We start from the raw sequence: 21,180 nt of genomic DNA, 5'->3' as shown, positions 1-21,180 counted from the left end.
GGAAACCGGAGTACCCGAATGGGGAGAACATGCAAACTCCACACAGAGATGGCGGAGGGTGGAATTGAACTCGGGTCTCCTAGCTGTGAGGTCTGCGCGCTAACCACTCGACCACCGTGTAGCCCATATTTGCATATTAACAATAATTCATGGTTCCATTTATCACAGTGAGTCTTCCAGGTCCTGATGCAGCAAAACAGTCCCAGACCATCACACTACCACCACCATATTTTACTGTTGGAATAATGTTCATTCATTTTCTACCGCTTATCCTCACGACGGGTCGTCACCGGTTGTCTTCTTGGGGCGAGAGGCGGGGTACACCCTGGACTGGTGGCCAGCCAATCACAGGGTACATAGAGACAAACAACCATTCACACTCACATTCATACCTATGGACAATTTGGAGTCGCTAATTAACCTAGCATGTTTTTGGAATGTGGGAGGAGAACATGCAAACTCCACACAGAGATGGTCGAGTGTGGGATTGAACTCGGGTCTCCTAGCTGTGAGGTCTGCGCGCTAACCACTCGACCACCGTGTAGCCCATATTTGCATATTAACAATAATTCATGGTTCCATTTATAACAGTGAGTCTTCCAGGTCCTGATGCAGCAAAACAGTCCCAGACCATCACACTACCACCACCATATTTTACTGTTGGAATAATCACAGGGCACATATAGACAATACCAATCAGTGGGCATTAGAATTGACAAAACGTGCCCAAATAAGAACGCTACAGTAGAAGTAGACATTTTCCATCAGGAGTAAAAGGATCTTCGGTTTGTACAATAAAATGGATGTCGGAGTTTTACGTTTTCTGCGCTCCCACTCATGTTTTGATTGCTGATCAAGCTGCGTCCGGCTTTCCTTAAAAGGGATCATATGTGGGGATCAGCTGACCTTTAAAGGTTGCTTCCTCAATCACGTCACCTAAACAAAGACCCAATCTGCCTTCCTACGGGCCATTAAACACTTGAACACATCATGGAGGATCCGGCGGTTACTCGGCTCTCGCCCGCTGACTTTAAGAGTAGCGCATCTTGTGATGACATTTGTCATACCGAAGTGACATTTTTAAAGCAGCCCAGGTAGGAAGTAAGACGTTAACGTTGGCCAATGTAACCTTTTATTTCAAAGTTCCTTTTACGGTGACATTTGAAAGGATTGCCAGATGATATTGGGCGGGGGTTTAATTTGGTTCTCCAGTTATTAATTGTGAATGTTAAAGCGGCTGTAGGATTGGGACGGTTATTTCACTGCCTCGCAGATGTCAATCAATGGATCCGTAATTCTTAACTCGATACAGAATGACTTTGTGAAAGTGTGTAAGCGAGGAACCGAAACAGGAACTGGCAGGTCGTTTGGTTGTCGTGGTAGCAAAACAACCAGGCTAGTAGCTGTTTTATTGATCATCTTTCATCATCAAAAATATTAGTGGTGAGTGTCCATTAGGGGTGTGTCGGTCATGAACGAACTGGTCAAAATAACTAGTTTTTTAATGTGAACGGAATGAACAAGGTCACCGACCCTAAAATACCCGTTCAGTCCGTTCAGTTGCAAATGCTTTGTTTTTGATTGGCTGGGTGGGTTAGCTCACTGAAAGACCGAGACCGAGAGATTGACTGACCTCGTTCATTCCGTTCACAAAAAAGAACTATGTCTTTAGACCTGTTCGTTCATGATTGACACGCCACTAGTCATCACGTGTTGTTGCGCTGTTGAGTCGGAACGAACGTGAACATGCACAAGGGGAGATCACAGGCTAACGACCAATTGACCAAAATGAAAGGATCTTTTTACTGGACAAACCGGAATGATCCAATTCACTGAAATGAACGGTTTTGCCCACCACTACAATTGACCGAAATGAACGGATCATTTTACTGAACAAACCGGAATTACCCGGTTCACTGAAATGAACGGTTTTGCCCACCACTACAATTGATCGAAATGAACAAAATGGACGAATCATTTTACTGAATGAACCGGAATGATCCGGTTCACTGAAATGAACGGTTTTGCACACCACTACAATTGACCAAAATGACCGAAATAAGCAAAATGAACGGATCTTTTTACTGAACAAACCGGAATGATCCAGTTCACTGAAATGAACGGTTTTGCCCACCACTACAATTGATCGGAATGAACAAAATGGACGGATCATTTTACTGAACAAACTGGAATGATCTGGTTCACTGAAATGAACGGTTTTGCCCACCACCACAATTGACTGAAATGACCGGATCTTTTTACTGAACGAACCGAAATGATCCAGTTCACTGAAATTAACAGTTTGCCCACCACTACAATTGATCGAAATGACCAAAATAAACCAAATGAATGGATCTTTTTACTGAACAAACCGGAATCATTTGGTTCACTGAAATGAACGGTTTTGCCCACCACTACAATAGACCAGAATGAACCAAATGAACGGATCTTTTTACTGAACAAACTGGAATGATCCGGTTCACTGAAATGGACGGTTTTGCCCACCACTACAATTGACCAAAATGACCGAAATAAACAAAATGAATGGATCTTTTTACTGAACAAACCGGAATAATCCGGTTCACTGAAATGAACGGTTTTGCCCACCACTACAATTGACCAAAATGAATGGATCTTTTTAATGAACAAACCGGAATGATCCGGTTCACTGAAATGAACGGTTTTGCCCATCACCACTATTGACCGAAATGACCAAAATAAACCAAATGAATGTATCTTTTTACTGAACGAACCGGAATCATTCGGTTCACAAAAATGAACGGTTTTGCCCACCACCACAATCGACCGAAATGACTGAAATGAATGGATCTTTTTAGTGAACGAACCAGAATGATCCAGTTCACTGAAATGAACGGTTTTGCCCACCACTACAATAGACCAGAATGAACCAAATGAACGGATCTTTTTACTGAACAAACTGGAATGATCCGGTTCACTGAAATGGACGGTTTTGCCCACCACTACAATTGACCAAAATGACCGAAATAAACAAAATGAATGGATCTTTTTACTGAACAAACCGGAATAATCCGGTTCACTGAAATGAACGGTTTTGCCCACCACTACAATTGACCAAAATGAATGGATCTTTTTAATGAACAAACCGGAATGATCCGGTTCACTGAAATGAACGGTTTTGCCCATCACCACTATTGACCGAAATGACCAAAATAAACCAAATGAATGTATCTTTTTACTGAACGAACCGGAATCATTCGGTTCACAAAAATGAACGGTTTTGCCCACCACCACAATCGACCGAAATGACTGAAATGAATGGATCTTTTTAGTGAACGAACCAGAATGATCCAGTTCACTGAAATGAACGGTTTTGCCCACCACTACAATAGACCAGAATGAACAAAATGAACGCATCTTTTTATTGAACGAACTGGAATGATCCGGTTCACTGAAATGGACGGTTTTGCCCACCACTACAATTGACCAAAATGACCGAAATTAACAAAATGAACGGATCTTTTTACTGAACGAACCGAAATGATCCGATTCACAGAAATGAACAGTTTTGCCCACCACTACAATTGACCGAAATGACCGAATCTTTTTACTGAATGAACCGGAATGATCTGGTTCACTGAAATGAAGGGTTTTGCCCACCACCACAATTGACCGAAATTACCAAAACTAACGGATCTTTTCACTGAACAAACCGGAATCATCCGGTTCACTGAATGAACGGATCTTTTTAATGAATGAACCGGAATGATCCGGTTCACTGAAATAAACTGTTTTGCCCACCACTACAATTGACCGAAATGACCGAATCTTTTTACTGAACGAACAGGAATGATCCAGTTCACTGAAATAAACTGTCTTGTCCACCACTAGTGCTCATACATGTCACAAGGTCAAATATGGTTAGTGTTAAAGGCAGGGGTGTCGACGGTTAGATGCCCCAAAAGGTTGTAAGCCCACTTTGATATTTTGTAAAGCAACCCAAGTGGAAACGCTTACAGGTTATTTATACTGTATATAGTATATATTAGTGTATATAGTATATATTAGTATATATATTATATATTTCAAGAAAAAATTGCCTGCATCTCAGCTTTGTCATATAAGTGAAAAGCACATTATTAATATGAACTAGGGTCATTTTTGCTGTTGTCCACTTCAACCTAATCTGTTCCAAACCGCTTCCTCCTCCTGATTTTAGTTTTGTCACAACTAGGAGGTGATTTACGATATAAAATGTGTCAAAAAAGCACAATTAATTACAAAATGATTGCAAAATTCCCATGTTTTAATCAGTCATTAAATACATATACTACAGAAATGGATTACATGCAACACTCAAGTGAATAATTTTCAGGCAAATTGATAAATTAAAATATTAAACACAATTCCAGCACAACACTCATGCTGGTAAATTGTGAAATTTATTTTGCCTGCCATTTCATATAGAAAAAGGCTTAACGCGCTTTAAACGGAAACTTGTAATATATGGATGGCATTGGCTATGTTTATATGGACAGTAATGACCTAGGACAGGGGTCGGCAACCTTTAGCACCAGAAGAATAAAATGCTCTAGAGCAGGGGTGGGCAAACTACGGCCCGGGGGCCACATCCGGCCCGCCAAGTGTTTGAATACGGCCCGCCCAATCTTTCCAAAGTATTTAATTTAAACTCAACATACAACCTGGCATCATGGCCTGAGCCAACCTTTTGATGGTTGTATCAATTTCGTTGTTTGACATGGTCTGTTGCTCCTGAAAAAAGAGACACAAGCACATAATAATAATAAAAATTAATAAAAATTAAAATAATTATTATTATATTATTATTATAACTATTATGATTTTTATATTTATTATATTAATGCTAATTATTATATTAATTATATATAATAATATTGTTATATTTGCATATTTTACATAATAATAATATAATAATTATTATTTTAATTTTATTTTAATTATTATAATATTTTATTATTTTTAAAATATTTAAATATAAATATAAAATAATAAATAATAATAGCAGATTGCATGACAATTTTACAGATACAATAATACCCCCCACCCCCGGAAATTTTGTTATATCAATGCGGCCCGCGAGTCAAAAAGTTTGCCCACCCCTGCTCTAGAGCCACAAAACACGACACAAGTTAATAAACATTTTAAAAGCTTTAATCTTTTTCAAACGTTACCATTTCTGCAACAACAGAATTGAACTTCTGCCAAGATGAGGGGACCAACATTCCTCCATGGCACTTTGAGACTCATTGCAAGTTGTCGCAAATGTTTGATTGCAGTTAAAAAGGCTAATTTTAAAAACATTTTGTATTCGGTTGTGTTGTCATTGAATTTGATGATCTGAAAGGTTTCAGCTGCACGGCGGTCGAGTGGTTAGCGCGCAGGCCTCACAGCTAGTAGACCGGAGTTCATCCCGTCTCTGTGTGGAGTTTGCATGTTCTCCCCGTGCATGCGTGGGTTTTCCGGTGGGTACTCCGGTTTCCTCCCACATTCCAAAAAACATGCTAGGTTAATTAGCGACTCCAAATTGTCCATAGGTATGAATGTGAGTGTGAATGGTTGTTTGTCTATATGTGCCCTGTGATTCTCACACGAAGACAGCCGGTGACGACCCTCGTGAGGATAAGCGGTAGAAAATGAATGAACATTGTTCCAACAGTAAAATATGGTGGTGGTAGTGTGATGGTCTGGGACTGTTTTGCTGCATCAGGGCCTGGAAGACTCACTGTGATAAATGGAACCATGAATTATTGTTAATATGCAAATATGGGCTGCACGGCGGACGAGTGGTTAGCTCGCAAGCCTTACAGCTAGGAGACCCGAGTTCAATCCCGCTCTCGGCCATCTCTGTGTGGAGTTTGCATGTTCTCCCCGTACATGCGTGGGTTTTTCTCCGGGTACTCCGGTTTCCTCCCACATTCCAAAAAAACATGCTAGGTTAATTAGCGACTCCAAATTGTACATAGGTATGAATGTGAGTGTGAATGGTTGTTTGTCTATATGTGCCCTGTGATTGGCTGGCCACCCGCCTGGATAGATTAATACGGTTATCAGGATGTCTTTTTCACATCTCACCGACGAAACCAACTGACCCCTTCCTTTGCTCATCCAATCAGCAGTTAGAACACAGTAGCTGTTGCATTCACGGTCTGGCGGTGAGTCGGGTATTTCATACTGCAAAAAGTGAAAATAAACATTTCCTATTTTTCAGTATTTAAAAAAAAAAACAAAAAAAAAAAACAGAAAGCTTGGCCTGAGCGTGCAGCAAGCAGGGTGTAGAACCGCAGGTTGCCGACCACTGACCTCGGAAATACTTAGATTACAGAGTTGCTTAGAACTATTCCATTCATAATCCCGTTTACATGTTTAGAGACGGCAATGTCATAATCGCCTTCACGTCACTTGAGAAGAAGTTCCCCCCTCCACATGAATATGGTTCATTCCGGAATATTGCTATCCGTGTACAGTAAGTACACAACGTGTGTTAGTGTTTCGGAAGATGCAGATTCAGCTATTTTGTGGTCCAGGTCTTGGGCAGGCCATTTGGCACGTAGTCTTGGATCGCATTCGTCAGTCTTTAAAACATCGTAAACATCGTAAACATCGTCACCGACAAGAAATTAGACGAGACGGTGAAAAAAGGGGCCACTGCCGGATGTTTCTCAAACGACAAATTTGTTCTTGGTGGTTGAGCCACTTTTGGTTGCCGTGTCGGCGTGGGATTGGTAGCCGATGGTCATCTTCATGGGGAGCATCAAGCGCTGCTTGTAAACTCTCCTGTTGACAGGAAACAATCAGGAGGAGGACTGGGAAAAAAAAAACGTTCCGACTAGGGGAACGGTTGCTCACCCTATGTGTGTTATGGCTTCGCGGTTGTCAAAGTCGGAAGTCCAGACGGCGATTTTATCGCCTTTTGAGCGGATGTTGACAACAGCTCCGCAGACTTCGTCGCTGTAGTCGTCAAAGGCCTCGCCGACTAAGCACAGGAGCTGGAGGAAAAATAAATAAAAAATCTTGTGCTCCTAAAATGACATTATTGTTCCTCGGGGGGCGTGATGCGGGGCACAGCCTCGAGCAGCTGATGCCCCCTCCGCAATTAGCCTCTTGGTCGTCGGGAGTATTGTTCCTGCCTGTGTGCATGCTCTCGCTGTATTTAGCCACGACCTACCGTGTTCTTGATTGTATGCTACTCAGTGAGCGGGACCCTTTTTGTATCCTGTTTCCATTCCGTCAAGGTGTTGTTTTTTTTCATGATTTTTGCATTACCTTTGTTCCCACGCCAGTGTTTTATGTTATTAAATATTCTACCCGGACTTTTTAGCCTTAGCATCCAGTCTGCTTAACATATACATGACATAGTGTACTACATGATATGCATGATATGAGTGAGAATATTCTTGTAAAATTGAATTTTTTTCTTGTTTGATTACCGTATTTTCCGGACTATAAGTCGCACTTTTTTTTTTCATAGGTTGGCTGTTCCTGCGACTTATACTCCAGAGCGACTTATAAATGAAAAAAAAGTGTTTATGTTTATATAAACACTGGACACCTTTTGTGTTCATGTTTATTTTTTGTGTAGCTGAATAAGCATTGTGTTAGCATATCTTACACCTATTAGCATGTTCTCTATTCTTTTATTCATGTTAGAACTTGCCTTCCAAGATGTCGTAATGTCTGTTTTGGTCAAGTAGTTTGGAAAATAAATTACCCGCAAAAAATGTGACTTACACTCCAGTGCGACTTATGTATGTTTTTTTCTACCTAATTATGCATTTTTGGCCTTGTGTGACTTATACTCCAGTGCGACTTATACTCCAGAAAATACAGTAGTTTATAAAATAAATTACCCACAAAAAAATGTGACTTATGTATGTTTTTTTCTACGTAATTATGCATTTTTGGCTTGTGTGACTTATACTCCAGTGCGACTTATGTATGTTTTTTTTTCCTACGTATTCATGCATTTTTGACCTTGTGCGACTTATACTCCAGTGTGACTTATGTATGTTTTTTTCTACCTAATTAGGCATTTTTGGCCTTGTGTGACTTATACTCCAGTGCGACTTATGTATGTTTTTTTTCTACCTAATTATGCATTTTTGGCCTTGTGTGACTTATACTCCAGTGCGACTTATGTATGTTTTTTTCTACCTAATTATGTATTTTTGGCCTCGTGCGACTTATGTATGTTTTTTTCTACGTATTCATGCATTTTTGGCCTTGTGCGACTTATACTCCAGTGTGACTTATGTATGTTTTTTTCTACCTAATTAGGCATTTTTGGCCTTGTGCAACTTATACTCCAGTGCGACTTATGTATGTTTTTTTTCTACCTAATTATGCATTTTTGGCCTTGTGCGACTTATACTCCGGTGTGACTTATGTATGTTTTTTTCTACCTAATTATGGATTTTTGGCCTTGTGCGACTTATACTCCGGAGCGACTTATGTATGTTTCTTTCTACCTAATTAGGCATTTTTGGCTTGTGTGACTTATACTCTAGTGCGACTTATGTATGTTTTTTTTCTACCTAATTATGTATTTTTGGCCTTGTGTGACTTATACCCCGGTGCTACTTATGTATGTTTTTTTCTACCTAATTATGCATTTTTGGCCTTGTGCGACTTATGTATGTTTTTTTCTACCTAATTATGCATTTTTGGCCTTGTGCGACTTATGTATGGTTTTTTTCTACCTAATTATGCATTTTTGGCCTTGTGCGACTTATACTCCAGTGCTACTTATGTATGTTTTTTTCTACCTAATTACGTATTTTTGGCCTCATGCAACTTATACTCCGGAGCGACTTATGTATGTTTTTTTCTACCTAATTAGGCATTTTTGGCCTTGTGCGACTTATACTCCAGTGCGACTTATGTATGTTTTTTTCTACCTAATTATGTATTTTTGGCCTTGTGCTACTTATACTCCGGAGCGACTTATGTATGTTTTTTTCTACCTAATTAGGCATTTTTGGCCTTGTGCGACTTATACTCCAGTGCGACTTATACTCCGGTGCTACTTATGTTTTTTCTACCTAATTATGCATTTTTGGTCTTGTGCGACTTATACTCCGGTGCAACTTATGTATGTTTTTTTTCTCCCTAACTGTGCATTTCTGGCCTTGTGCGACTTATACTCGGGAGCGACTTATACTCTAGTGCGACTAATGTATGTTTTTTTCTACCTAATTATGTATTTTTGGCCTTGTGCGACTTATACCCCGGTGCTACTTATGTATGTTTTTTTCTACCTAATTATGCATTTTTGGCCTTGTGCGACTTATACCCCGGTGCTACTTATGTATGTTTTTTTCTACCTAATTATGCATTTTTGGCCTTGTGCGACTTATGTATGTTTTTTTTCTACCTAATTCTGCATTTTTGGCTTTGTGTGGCTTATACTCGAGTGCGACTTATGTATGTTTTTTTTCTACCGGAGCGACTTATAGTCCAGAAAATAAGGTAATTTATTTTCTTGTCATGTTGATTTTGTTCTTTGAAAATTACTGATTTTTGTAGTTTTTTTTTAATGTTCCACAAATACTCCCCAGGCTGCACTTTAGTCATTACTGATAGCCAAGCCCTGATAGACCTGATACTTCTTGTATTTCAAGTACATGGACCAGACGCGTCCATCAAAGAGGCCCCCGGTGTTCTGGTACCGTGGTGTTCCTTGAGCTGTACAGTATTGACAGTGCACTACGTAGTATTTGTTACCTAGCATCTCTCCGTCCACAGAGATGCCTGTGTGCCGCAACCAGTGACCTTTGGAGCAGCAGGAGAGCACGCCATAACTCCGCATGGGAGTGCTCTGGTGTTCTGTGTGTCGGTGTACGCTCTATGGACAAATCTACTGAGATACAACTCTTAATTGATTCATGAATCAATCGGGTTGGAACTGGACTGCATAAATAAATCCCTCCATATTGAAATATTTTGGTCAATACTATCCATTAAGCATTGAAGAAACAAGTAGGAGGTATTACTGTCTGTGTTTTATCTTCCTACCTCTCATTGCTCTTTGGCCATGTTGAAGTTTGTACTTCCATGAAAGTATATATATAACAGTTTGTTGTCTCTTCCAGAGTTTAAATTGTGAAAAAAAAAATCTCAAACATTGCAAACATCAGGTTTGTACTCTAATCAGTTGCAAAAACCTCCATAGCCTTTTAATTAGCCTTTTGCATAATATTCTAATTTATTCAGATGCACCTTTTTTTATATTAAGACTATATATTTCCCTCCAAGCTGTTTCTGGCTCTACACCCCCACAAAATGGCAACGTAATTACCCCCCCAGTATACGTACAGTAAACCTCGGATATATCGGACTCGGATATATCGGAAATTCGCTCACAACGGACAGATAAAAAAGAACCGATTTTTCTGTAATGCATTTCCAATAAAAATTCATTGCATATATCGGATTTTTTATAACGGATTTCGCCTATTTCGGACAAAATCTCCAGTCCCGTTCCAATGCATTTCCATTAAATTTCGGATATATCGCCACATCGTGGCGCTCCGATTCGCCGAATCGTGACAGGCCGCTATACGACGTCATTTGCAGCGTTTGCAGCGTTGCCTGCGCGCCCAGGTACATTGGAAACATAGTCAAGGAAGTGCCTTTTTATAACGGATAAAATCCCATTTACGCATATACCGGATATAAATCCGATATATGCGTAAAACGGACATTTTCCGGTATACGCATATAACGGATTTCGCTTATATCGGACAAAACCAGTGGGAACAATTGAATCCGATATATCCGAGGTTTACTGTATTATGGAATATGAATAAACCAAAGTTGTTGAGTGTAAGCATACAGTTTCCAACCAGAAGCGATCCAGGTCTAATCTCCTCTGCTGTCTGTTGAGCGTGATCAGCCAGCGTCCTCCACGCTTGTTCCTCTCATCCTCCCACATGGGCTCAATGCCGTCCTGAAGCAAGAGTTCATATTGTTTATGCTCGTTCTTTTAACTTCTTTGTTCCCTATTGGTTTTATTTCATTTGAACATGCATCAGATTACAATTGAATGCATCCCATAATCAGTTCACAATTCCACATGTCCAAAAGGAGTAGGAAGAAGCAAAGCTCATTAAATCCTACCCCTTCATCTGGTACTTTTACAATCAGTAACTGTTATATTTGTTCACTTCCTGCTTTCCTAATATAATTGAAGTTATTAACTTAATTTAATTTAATTTAATTTAATTTTTTTGTCACGTACCAAAGTACTCGGTGATATGAGCATCCAATGCCATAATGGGTACCATAGTAAGTGTCAATATAGTGATATATATATATATATAGCACATCATGACTGGTTCAAGACTCTTCATCCTTGTATTTAGCAAACATCAACTGCTTGTATTGTTTCTTGAATTGGCTCATCGTTGTGCATTGTTTGATTTCCTTACTCAATCCATTCCATAGTTTGATTCCACATACTGAAATGCTATGGCTAGCATAACGTAGTTCTAGCATAGAAGTGTTTCAAATGGAGTTCTTCCCTGAGATCATATTTCTCCTCTCTTGTAGAGAAGTATTGAATGACATTTTTAGCTAATTGGTTATTTTTAGCCTTATGCATTATTTTAGCTGTTTCAAAATTAAGTATTTGTGATTTTAGAAATAAGGAGTTAGTATGTTCTCTGTAGGCGGCATTATGAATTATCCTTACTGGCCTTTTTTTGCAGTACATTTAGCGAGTGAAGATTGCTTTTATGGTTATTAGCCCATATTTCCACACAATAAGTAAGATATGGTAGAACCAGAGAGCAATAAAGAGTGTGGAGTGATTTCTGTCTATTTGTATTTGTATATACCGTCTATTTGTATTTACTGGTACATGTCCTTTCTGCTGATGAGTCCGCTTGTGGCGTGGAAGAAATAAAGCATGTCTAGTACATCAGAGGGTGTTGAATACTAATCCATTACCAATAATTCAAAGCTAAAAGGCCCTTTCTGAAGTTACAGGGAGACATCATTACCAGGACTTTAATGGTAATAACCATTAGCCACAGATTGACTTGCGGCTAGCTAGCTGTTCGCCCTCATTCACAAACACATTACAATGGGACCGTCTTGTCATTGCAACTCCGAACAGTAGATGGCACTGTTACTTTGCTTCAGAACTGCAACAATTGAATTGATGATCAATTACCTAATTAATCCACAAATATGGTGTTTGATTAATCATTTTAAAATGTAAATATCCTGATTTCAGCGTCTGAAATGTGAATATTTTTTAAATTTCCTTCGTCATGCATCCAAGTACTCTGTTTATTTTAAATGGCTGCTGTGTGTCATAAAGCATGCACACCAATCTGCCGCTGCACAAAATGAAACCAACACCTGTTAAGTCAATAACTTCAGTCCACACACAAATACTGAGTTCAGCATCATGGCCAATTATGCAAATGAGACGCTGGCTGCATCTTGATTCCTCCTAAATCTTTGGCAGTTATTGTATTTTCGGGCCTCAGATTGAGCTGAGAAAAAGGAGCCGCGTATAATTATGCACACTTTGATGTGGAAAGATGATCTTTAGGCCGCATCGCCCACTCGTAATACAAATACCATACACATCACCACATAGACTTAAATCCAATGAAGATGGAGTTTGAAAATATGCATGAAAATTATTGTATGAACGGATGAAACAAACCTTAAAAAGGGAGTAATCACAGCCTGTCATGAGATTGCTTGACAACTGGATGTGGTTGTAGAGACTGCAGATGAAAAGTAGATGATTTGAGTAAGCACTGGTATATTACAATCTCATGACATCGGATTTTGACGTTGACTACGACTTACGCCCAGAAGTCTTCAACTGTGTCAAATTTTGAAATGAGTCGCAGGTTGGCTTGCCATGTTTTGTTCTTGTCGTTCTTGAAGAACCACAGAGACCATCTGTTGGGGTGAGAAGAGGAGAGAAAAAAAATCACATTTGCATAACTGTAAGAAGCCGCTAATTAAAAAGGAGGTGCGTAAAAGTAAACGAGAGGCATGAAGCTCCATAGCGTCTGATGGGAGGTGTGAATGCACCTGGAGGGTGACTCTAATGAGGATAAGCAGCATCGAAAATGGATGGATGGATGCCAATTACATGCCAATTAGTACATGGCATATCGACCTAAGCGCTAACGAAGACAATATGACTGTTTAAGTCACTGTGACATTTCATCCGTCTTGACTGGATCACTACTGTAATTGTGGATGTATAAGACGCACACATGTTTAAGCCCCACCCACTACATTTACAGAGAAAAACGGATATGTACATAAGCTGCGCATGTCCATGTCATAAAAAGATATATTGTGTCTCACACAATTCAACCCGTCGGAACCCGTTGAGTGACTACTCAATGTAACAGTCTGACACTAAAATCATCACACAGCAACTTAACACTCACTAAAATCATCACACAGCAACTCAATACTCACTATAATCATCACACAGCAACTCAACACTCACTATAATCATCACACAGCAACTCAACACTCACCAAAATCATCACACAGCAACTTAACACTCACCAAAATCATCACACAGCAACTTAACACTACCCAAAATCATCACACGGCAACTTAACACTCACTAAAATCATCACACGGCAACTTAACACTCACTAGAATCATCACACGGCAACTTAACACTCACTAGAATCATCACACGGCAACTTAACACTCACTAAAATCATCACACGGCAACTTAAGACTCACTAAAATCATCACACGGCAACTTAACACTCACTAAAATCATCGCACGGCAACTTAACACTCACTAAAATATCACACGGCAACTTAACACTCACTAAAATCATCGCACGGCAACTTAACACTCACTAAAATCATCACACGGCAACTTAACACTCACTAAAATAATCGCACGGCAACTTAACACTCACTAGAATCATCACACGGCAACTTAACACTCACTAAAATCATCGCACGGCAACTTAACACTCACTAGAATCATCACACGGCAACTTAACACTCACTAAAATCATCACACGGCAACTTAACACTCACTAAAATCATCACACGGCAACTTCACACTCACTAGAATCATCACACAGCAACTTAACACTCACTAAAATCATCACACGGCAATTTAACACTCATTAAAATCATCACACAGCAACTTAACACTCACTAAAATCATCACACAGCAACTTAACACTCACTAGAATCATCACACGGCAACTTAACACTCACTAAATCATCGCACGGCAACTTAACACTCACTAAATCATCGCACGGCAACTTAACACTCACTAAAATCATCACACAGCAACTTAACACTCACTAAAATCATCACACAACAACTTAACACTCATTAAAATCATCACACAGCAACTTAACACTCACTAAAATCATCACACGGCAACTTAACACTCACTAGAATCATCCCACGGCAACTTAACACTCACTAAAATCATCACGCAGCAACTTAACACTCACTAAAATCATCACACAGCAACTTAACACTCAAAAGGTTTACCTAACAAACATATAAGACGAGTACCAATACAAGTCTGCTCTATGCATTGCGTGCAGAGGAGCCATCGCATTAATGAAATGATATGCCTTAATTTGAACTTTGTGGAGTCACTTCCAGTTTGAGGGAAGTGACAGGAAGTCAAAGTGATAGCAAAAACAGAAAACGGTTTATTTCTTCAGTGACATTGATCATGGCTGAGAAACCATCGCGCTGCTTTCAGAGGGGAGCTTGTGACATTATATGAGTGATAATGATCCGCTACACTACGCTGAATAATTTAAATGTCAGACTTCGTGTATGTTGTTGACCATTTGCCCTTATAAAAATCCAGATGAATAATGAATTTGGTTACATTTTTTTTTCAATGCAATAAATACATAGTGTAGTAGCTCCCTGGTGTGAACTGGCTAGGCGGCAGGACTGAACAATCCGACGGCAAAGACGCATACTAGAAAGTTGAATTTAATTTAATTGAAAGTTTGTGACAGACACACTGTTCAACTGCAGAGCACCTGTTTTGCAGAGGGAGTTTGATGTACGATTCCGGGTTCACAACTTCCTGGCCAGCCTCCTTTGCCTCTTCAGCTCCATCCTCATCTGCCAAGGATGGAATTGGGTCTGTTTCCTAAAGTTAAAAGAAAAAAACGGGATATCATTAGCCTGATCGGATCGATTAGATAATCTTGGGGCAGTAAAAATAACCAGAATTAATATTCATCACTTTTGTTGGGTGCATTCAAGACTGCGTACAGTGGTACCTCGGTTAACATCCGCCTTGGTTAGTGTGTTTTTCAGTTAACATCCAATATTTTGGCTAAAATTTGGCCTCGACTTGCGTTCACCAATAGCATCCTGTTTGTTTACATGAACATCCTGTTCAGATTTACTGTCTATAAAATGCTTTACAAAATTATTTACATAATTTTCTATGGGAAAAAAAAATCTAGTATGTGAACCCTTTGGAATTGGCTGGATTGTTCTGATCTTTATCCAAGTCATAATAGACAAAATTCGGTGTTCTTAAATTCAGACCACACAATTACAGTGGCTAGAAGAGGTGTCAGTGGTACCTCGGTTAACATCCGCCTTGGTTAGTGTGTTTTTCAGTTAACATCCAATATTTTGGCTAAAATTTGGCCTCGACTTGCATTCACCAATAGCATCCTGTTTGTTTACATGAACATCCTGTTCAGATTTACTGTCTATAAAATGCTTGACAAAATTATTTACATAATTTTCTATGGGAAAAAAAATCTGTTTTGGATTGAGTCGAACCTTCTAACATGGAATTGCAAGTATGTGAACCCTTTGGAATTGGCTGGATTGTTCTGATCTTTATCCAAGTCATAATAGACAAATACGATGTTCTTAAACTCAGACCACACAATTACAGTGGCTAGAAGAGGTGTCAGTGGTACCTTGGTTAACATCCGTCTTGGTTAGTGTGTTTTTCAGTTAACATCCAAAATTTGGGCTAAAATTTGGCCTCGGCTTGCGTTCACCAACTTGCTGAGCATCCAAAATAGCATCCTGTTTGTTTACATGAACATCCTGTTCAGATTTACTGTCTATAAAATGCTTTACAAAATTATTTACATAATTTTCTATGGGAAAAAAAATCTGTTTTGGGTTGAGTCGAACCTTCTAACATGGAATTGCAAGTATGTGAACCCTTTGGAAATGGCTGGATTGTTCTGACCTTTATCCAAGTCATAATAGACAAATACGGTCTTCTTAAACCCAGACCACACAATTACAGTGGCTAGAAGAGGTGTCAGTGGTACCTCGGTTAACATCCGTCTTGGTTAGTGTGTTTTTCAGTTAACATCCAAAAATTTGGGCTAAAATTTGGCCTCGGCTTGCGTTCACCAACTTGCTGAGCATCCAAAATAACATCCTGTTTGTTTACCCCGCCATCTTGGAACGAATCTGTACGAATGCCAGGTTTTAATTCTAGGAAAATGACACCAAAATAAATCATTTCAAAAGGTTTCCTAGCATTAATGTGACCTATATCTTGAACAACTCCATTAAAGCATTAACTGGATTAATTAATTACTATTATTAGTCGAAACATATGCAGGTTTTAAGCATACTATACATGTTTTTGACTTAAATTAAGTGTTTTTAATCATAAAAAATGACTAAATAAGCTAAAATACACAAATAAGACATAGAAAATGCATTGAAAAATGCAATATGTAGTATTCTACACTAGTCACTAGGTGTCAGTAATGTTAATTCTCCCCCCAAAAATGTTTGAGTCCATATTAGGTCTTATTTCTCTGATTGTGTCTACTCCATTGGCGTGAAAAGGTGATTATAAGGGTTTTATTTTATGTCTAGTGGGCTCTAATAGTGTTTAAATAACACTATTTTTTGTTTTCACCACAAAAAATATTGGGTGGGGGGGTGGGGTAAGCAAACACTGCCATCAAGTGGCCAACTCCCACAGATCTTATCTGGGAATGGGGCACACTTGTTGTGTAAATTGTAACTGCCTGAGGCCTTGTTTGGCTTTTAGGTATTTCACTACATTTAACTTTGAGTTTTTGAAGTATATATTTTATATTTGCTTTCTAAGTTTTACGAGTTTTTACACTTAAAAAATCGAATTTAGGTCTCAGCCTTAATTTTATGTTTGACATAGCATATGTCAAAAAAATAATAATAATAAAAATAACTATAGTCACACGTCCCACCAACAAAAGTACAAGTTTTATATAGGTTAAATATAACGGGGAAACAGGTGAGGCCCTAAAACCGTTAAATCCTAGCCTGGACTTAGATAGTTCACAATTTTCCTTTTAACACAAAAGTTCCTAAAATGTGTTTTTGACACACTGGTTTTAAAATGCTCCATGTCCCAAACGGGTACGGAATAATTGTTTATCAGAGTCCAAATCTCCAGAAGTGGTTCAGTGGTTTTTGACAAAAGTGGACACCGAATCTCAACGTCATCTTAAAAGTTGGGAGATCTCCATAAAAAGCTTTGACGCTACGCTTTGATCGCAGCAAAGCAAACACAAAAGAATATAGTGGAATAACAATCTGTTTACACTTCATGTTTAATGCTAAGACGAGCAAATGGAATAGTAGGTGTTAAAGCAGAACCATTTAAATGTTTGAAGTTTTTTTTTTCTGAAGAGAAAGTGCTCACCGGTTCGGCAGTCGCCATCTTACAAATCTGAGTTAGGAAAGTGTCATTTGATTGGCCAGCACAGAGCAACGTGACCTGTCGCTGCGGACATGCGCAGTGTGTCGCCCGTGGTTGTGCTGTTTCACCGGGGACTCCACCCCTCCTGCAGACGAAGGCATGGCGAGCACAGAGGAGAGAAGGGAGTGTGAGACGGAAGGCTGCAACAAGGACGCCAAACTTCAGTGTCCCACATGTATCAAGCTTGGGATTCAAGGGTCCTATTTCTGTTCACAGGTAGAGCTTTTTTCTCCGGTTTCGCAGTGTTGAAAACCCCCCGGACTTGCCTTAGCACCGGGGCCCTGTTTCTCATCACGTTGCTGATATGTAGCTGTCAAGCTAGGTTGACGTGTAGTTGCTTTAGATTTTTACAACTTTGTTGTCAAAAGTTTTTATTATATTCACCTGATGTGTTCTGTAGATTACTATTTAAGGTGAGGAATATTTAAACCGATGCTTAGCGAGGCTAACCATGTACACAACTGCTGAACTAGCTACGTTTGTCTTGACTGTTCGGCTAAAGTGAGTGAATTTATTACGGTTCACTGCTAGAAACGGCAAAAAAATGAATGGGTTTTGTGTGTGCAGATTACACAACAAAGAGTAGTTTACATTTAAATTTTTCGTTTTTATGGAAATGAAATGAACAGCTAGCTAAGTTAAAAGTAGTGAGGAAACGTGGTAGATCATTCATTCTTTTTTTAAACCATTCAGTACTTTTCTAAAGTACCCCTGATGGTACTTGAAGGCACCTCAGGGAGTACTTGAGATAAAAAAATTAAATCATAAAAATAAATATATACAATACATACGTATACATTGGGGGAAATAAGTATTTGATTAGTAAATTTACCACTTACAAATACTACATTTACGTGTACGCAGGATTCCTGTATGCAAATGTGTCCACTAGTACCACTGATGGTACTTGAAGGCACCTCAGGGAGTACTTGAGATTAAAAATGAAATCATAAAAATAAATATATACAATACATACATATACATTGGGGGAAATAAGTATTTGATTAGTAAATTTACCACTTACAAATACTACATTTACGTGTACGCAGGATTCCTGTATGCAAATGTGTCCACTAGTACCCCTGATGGTACTTGAAGGCACCTCAGGGAGTACTTGAGATAAAAAAATTAAATCATAAAAATAAATATATACTATACATACGTATACATTGGGGGAAATAAGTATTTCATTAGTAAATTTAACCCTTTACAAACACTACATTTACATGTACGCAGGATTCCTGTATGCAAATGTGTCCACTAGTACCACTGATGGTACTTGAAGGCACCTCAGGGAGTACTTGAGATAAAAAATGAAATCATAAAAATAAATATATACTATACATACGTATACATTGGGGGAAATAAGTATTTGATTCGTCAATTTAACCCTTTACAAGCACTACATTTACATGTACGCAGGATTCCTGTATGCAAATGTGTCCACTAGTACCCCTGATGGTACTTAAAGGCACCTCAGGGAGTACTTGAGATAAAAAAAATTTAATCATAAAAATAAATATATACTATACATACATATATATTGGGGGAAATAAGTATTTGATTAGTAAATTTACCACTTACAAACAGTACATTTACGTGTACGCAGGATTCCTGTATTAATTGGAATATTGTGATTATTCCAAAAACAATACACCGCACCTTAATATCACATTTTTATGCTGATATCAGGAAGATAATAATTAGTACCAATAATTATCCCCATTTGATGTACATGCTGGGATCATGTATTAACAAATACATTGATAATACATTGTTTGTTATTGTGAATGACGGGCAAATTTCCAAAAAAAGTGCAGATTTCCTTTAATGAAAACACGTTTACTGAAATCTTACTATTTACTGAACACTTAAACATGCACAAAAATACATAAAGGAATATCTACTTTGGGACTTTTACTCTGGTCCCCTACTTATTGCAAAAAAATATTTTTTTTGAGCCACATGACTGATACTGAGTTCATATTGACTAATAGCTATTGCACATTAAAATAAAAAAAAAATCTCTTTTTCTCTTTCTAGGAATGTTTCAAAGGCAGCTGGGTGTCTCACAAGTTGCTGCACAAAAAAGCAAGTAAGTATGAGTTGTTACTTAATTAATGGACTTTGCCAAATATACAATATGTAAACAGTCCATAAATAGCACTATGCGGTGGTACAGTTCGATTTAGTGGGATAAAATGTATGTGGAATGCTCATTTAGCTTGTTATACTTTGAACATGGGTTATATTGTCACGATATATATCAGTGAAATGTAATTTTTGGCTTGCACGTTCACAGATAAACCATTGAAGAGTGACTCAGTGTACCAATAAATTCAAATTAAAGACGATCAAAGTGTTTCTGCAAGAAACACAAACAGCCTTTTAAATCCTCTCTCTGTCGTAACAGACTGCATTTTGTTCGAGCCCTGCTGTAGCGCTAATGTGCCTAAAAAGCGGTAACGTAAAGACAATGTAAATACACGCCACATGTTTGACACACCATGTGTTTTTTTTTGTTTTTGTTTTTCATCAGAGGACGACAAGAACCAAAATGCAACTAAGAACTGTGTGGAGAAAGACATCAGCACCGACCCATGGCCCGGCTACCGTTACACGGGAAAACTTCGTCCTCACTACCCACTTGTACGTTTCCTTGTATCAAAATGTCTTGGAAAATGTCTGAGAAAAAACGAACGACAAACTAAAGAAAAATGATTATACTGAATACTGAATGTCGTTATGTAGTCTGACATGTTTTCTCCTTGGCCCCTCATGTAGACACCTTTGCGGCCTGTACCCAGTGACATCCAAAGACCCGACTATGCAGATCATCCCAGAGGTAACGAAGCTTCTAATCACTCATCCCGGTTGTAAACATTCATTCATTCATTTTCTACGGCTTATCCTCACAAGGGTTGCAGGGGTGCTGGAGCCTATCCCAGCTATCTTCAGGGAAGAGGCGGGGTACACCCTGGGCTGGTGGCCAGCCAATCACAGGGCACATATAGACAAACAACCATTCACACTCACATTCATACCAATGGACAATTTGGAGTGGCTAATTAACCAAGCATGTTTTTTTGGAATGTGGGAGGAAAACGGGAGTACCCGGAGAAAACGCACGCAAACTCCACACAGAGATGACCGAGGGTGGAATTGAACTCGGGTCTCCGAGCTGTGAGTCCTGCGTGCTAACCACTCATTCATTCATTCATTCATTTTCTACTGCTTATTCTCACGAGGGTCGTGGAGGGTGCTGGAGCCTATCCCAGCTGTCTTCGGGCGAGAGGCGGGGTACACCCTGGACTGGTGGCCAGCCAATCACAGGGCACATATAGACAAACAACCATTCACACTCACATTCATACCTATGGACAATTTGGAGTCGCTAATTAACCTAGCATGTTTTTGGAATGTGGGA

General features: G+C 39.0%; 2 protein-coding genes across 2 annotated transcripts in view; one reads left to right on the top strand and one right to left on the bottom strand.

Annotated features, from left to right (window-relative positions):
- Window positions 1-5,239: 5,239 nt before the first annotated feature.
- LOC131140433 (eukaryotic translation initiation factor 4E-like) lies at window positions 5,240-17,835 on the bottom strand. The gene is made up of 7 exons (XM_058090858.1): window positions 17,697-17,835; window positions 15,049-15,161; window positions 12,847-12,942; window positions 12,698-12,761; window positions 10,853-10,966; window positions 6,868-7,007; window positions 5,240-6,795 (listed from the first exon to the last, which is right to left on the bottom strand). Exons 1-7 carry the CDS (start codon window positions 17,712-17,714, stop codon window positions 6,681-6,683), a joined length of 660 nt encoding a protein of 219 aa, XP_057946841.1. The 5' UTR covers window positions 17,715-17,835; the 3' UTR covers window positions 5,240-6,680.
- The window catches only part of LOC131140429 (methionine aminopeptidase 1-like), a 15,855-nt gene continuing 12,491 nt past the window's right edge, over window positions 17,817-21,180 (top strand). Inside the window, exons 1-4 of the mRNA XM_058090855.1 lie at window positions 17,817-17,969; window positions 19,797-19,848; window positions 20,293-20,402; window positions 20,538-20,598. Coding sequence (XP_057946838.1) covers window positions 17,853-17,969; window positions 19,797-19,848; window positions 20,293-20,402; window positions 20,538-20,598 — 340 coding nt within the window. The 5' untranslated portion in view covers window positions 17,817-17,852. The remainder of the gene's footprint in view (window positions 17,970-19,796; window positions 19,849-20,292; window positions 20,403-20,537; window positions 20,599-21,180) is intronic.

The sequence above is a fragment of the Doryrhamphus excisus genome, chromosome 13, assembly GCF_030265055.1.
Source record: "Doryrhamphus excisus isolate RoL2022-K1 chromosome 13, RoL_Dexc_1.0, whole genome shotgun sequence".
In the NCBI taxonomy this organism is placed as follows: Eukaryota; Metazoa; Chordata; class Actinopteri; order Syngnathiformes; family Syngnathidae; genus Doryrhamphus; species Doryrhamphus excisus.
Note: the sequence above shows the minus strand (reverse complement) of the source record. Positions and strands in the feature narration are given on the sequence as shown.

Coding starts and splice junctions, on each gene's coding strand:
- LOC131140433 (XM_058090858.1), bottom strand. Junction 12,943..15,048: donor AAACTCCCTCTGCAAAACAG/GTGCTCTGCAGT, acceptor TCACCCCAACAG/ATGGTCTCTGTGGTTCTTCA. Junction 7,008..10,852: donor ATCGCTTCTGGTTGGAAACT/GTATGCTTACAC, acceptor TTTTTCCTCCAG/CTCCTGTGCTTAGTCGGCGA.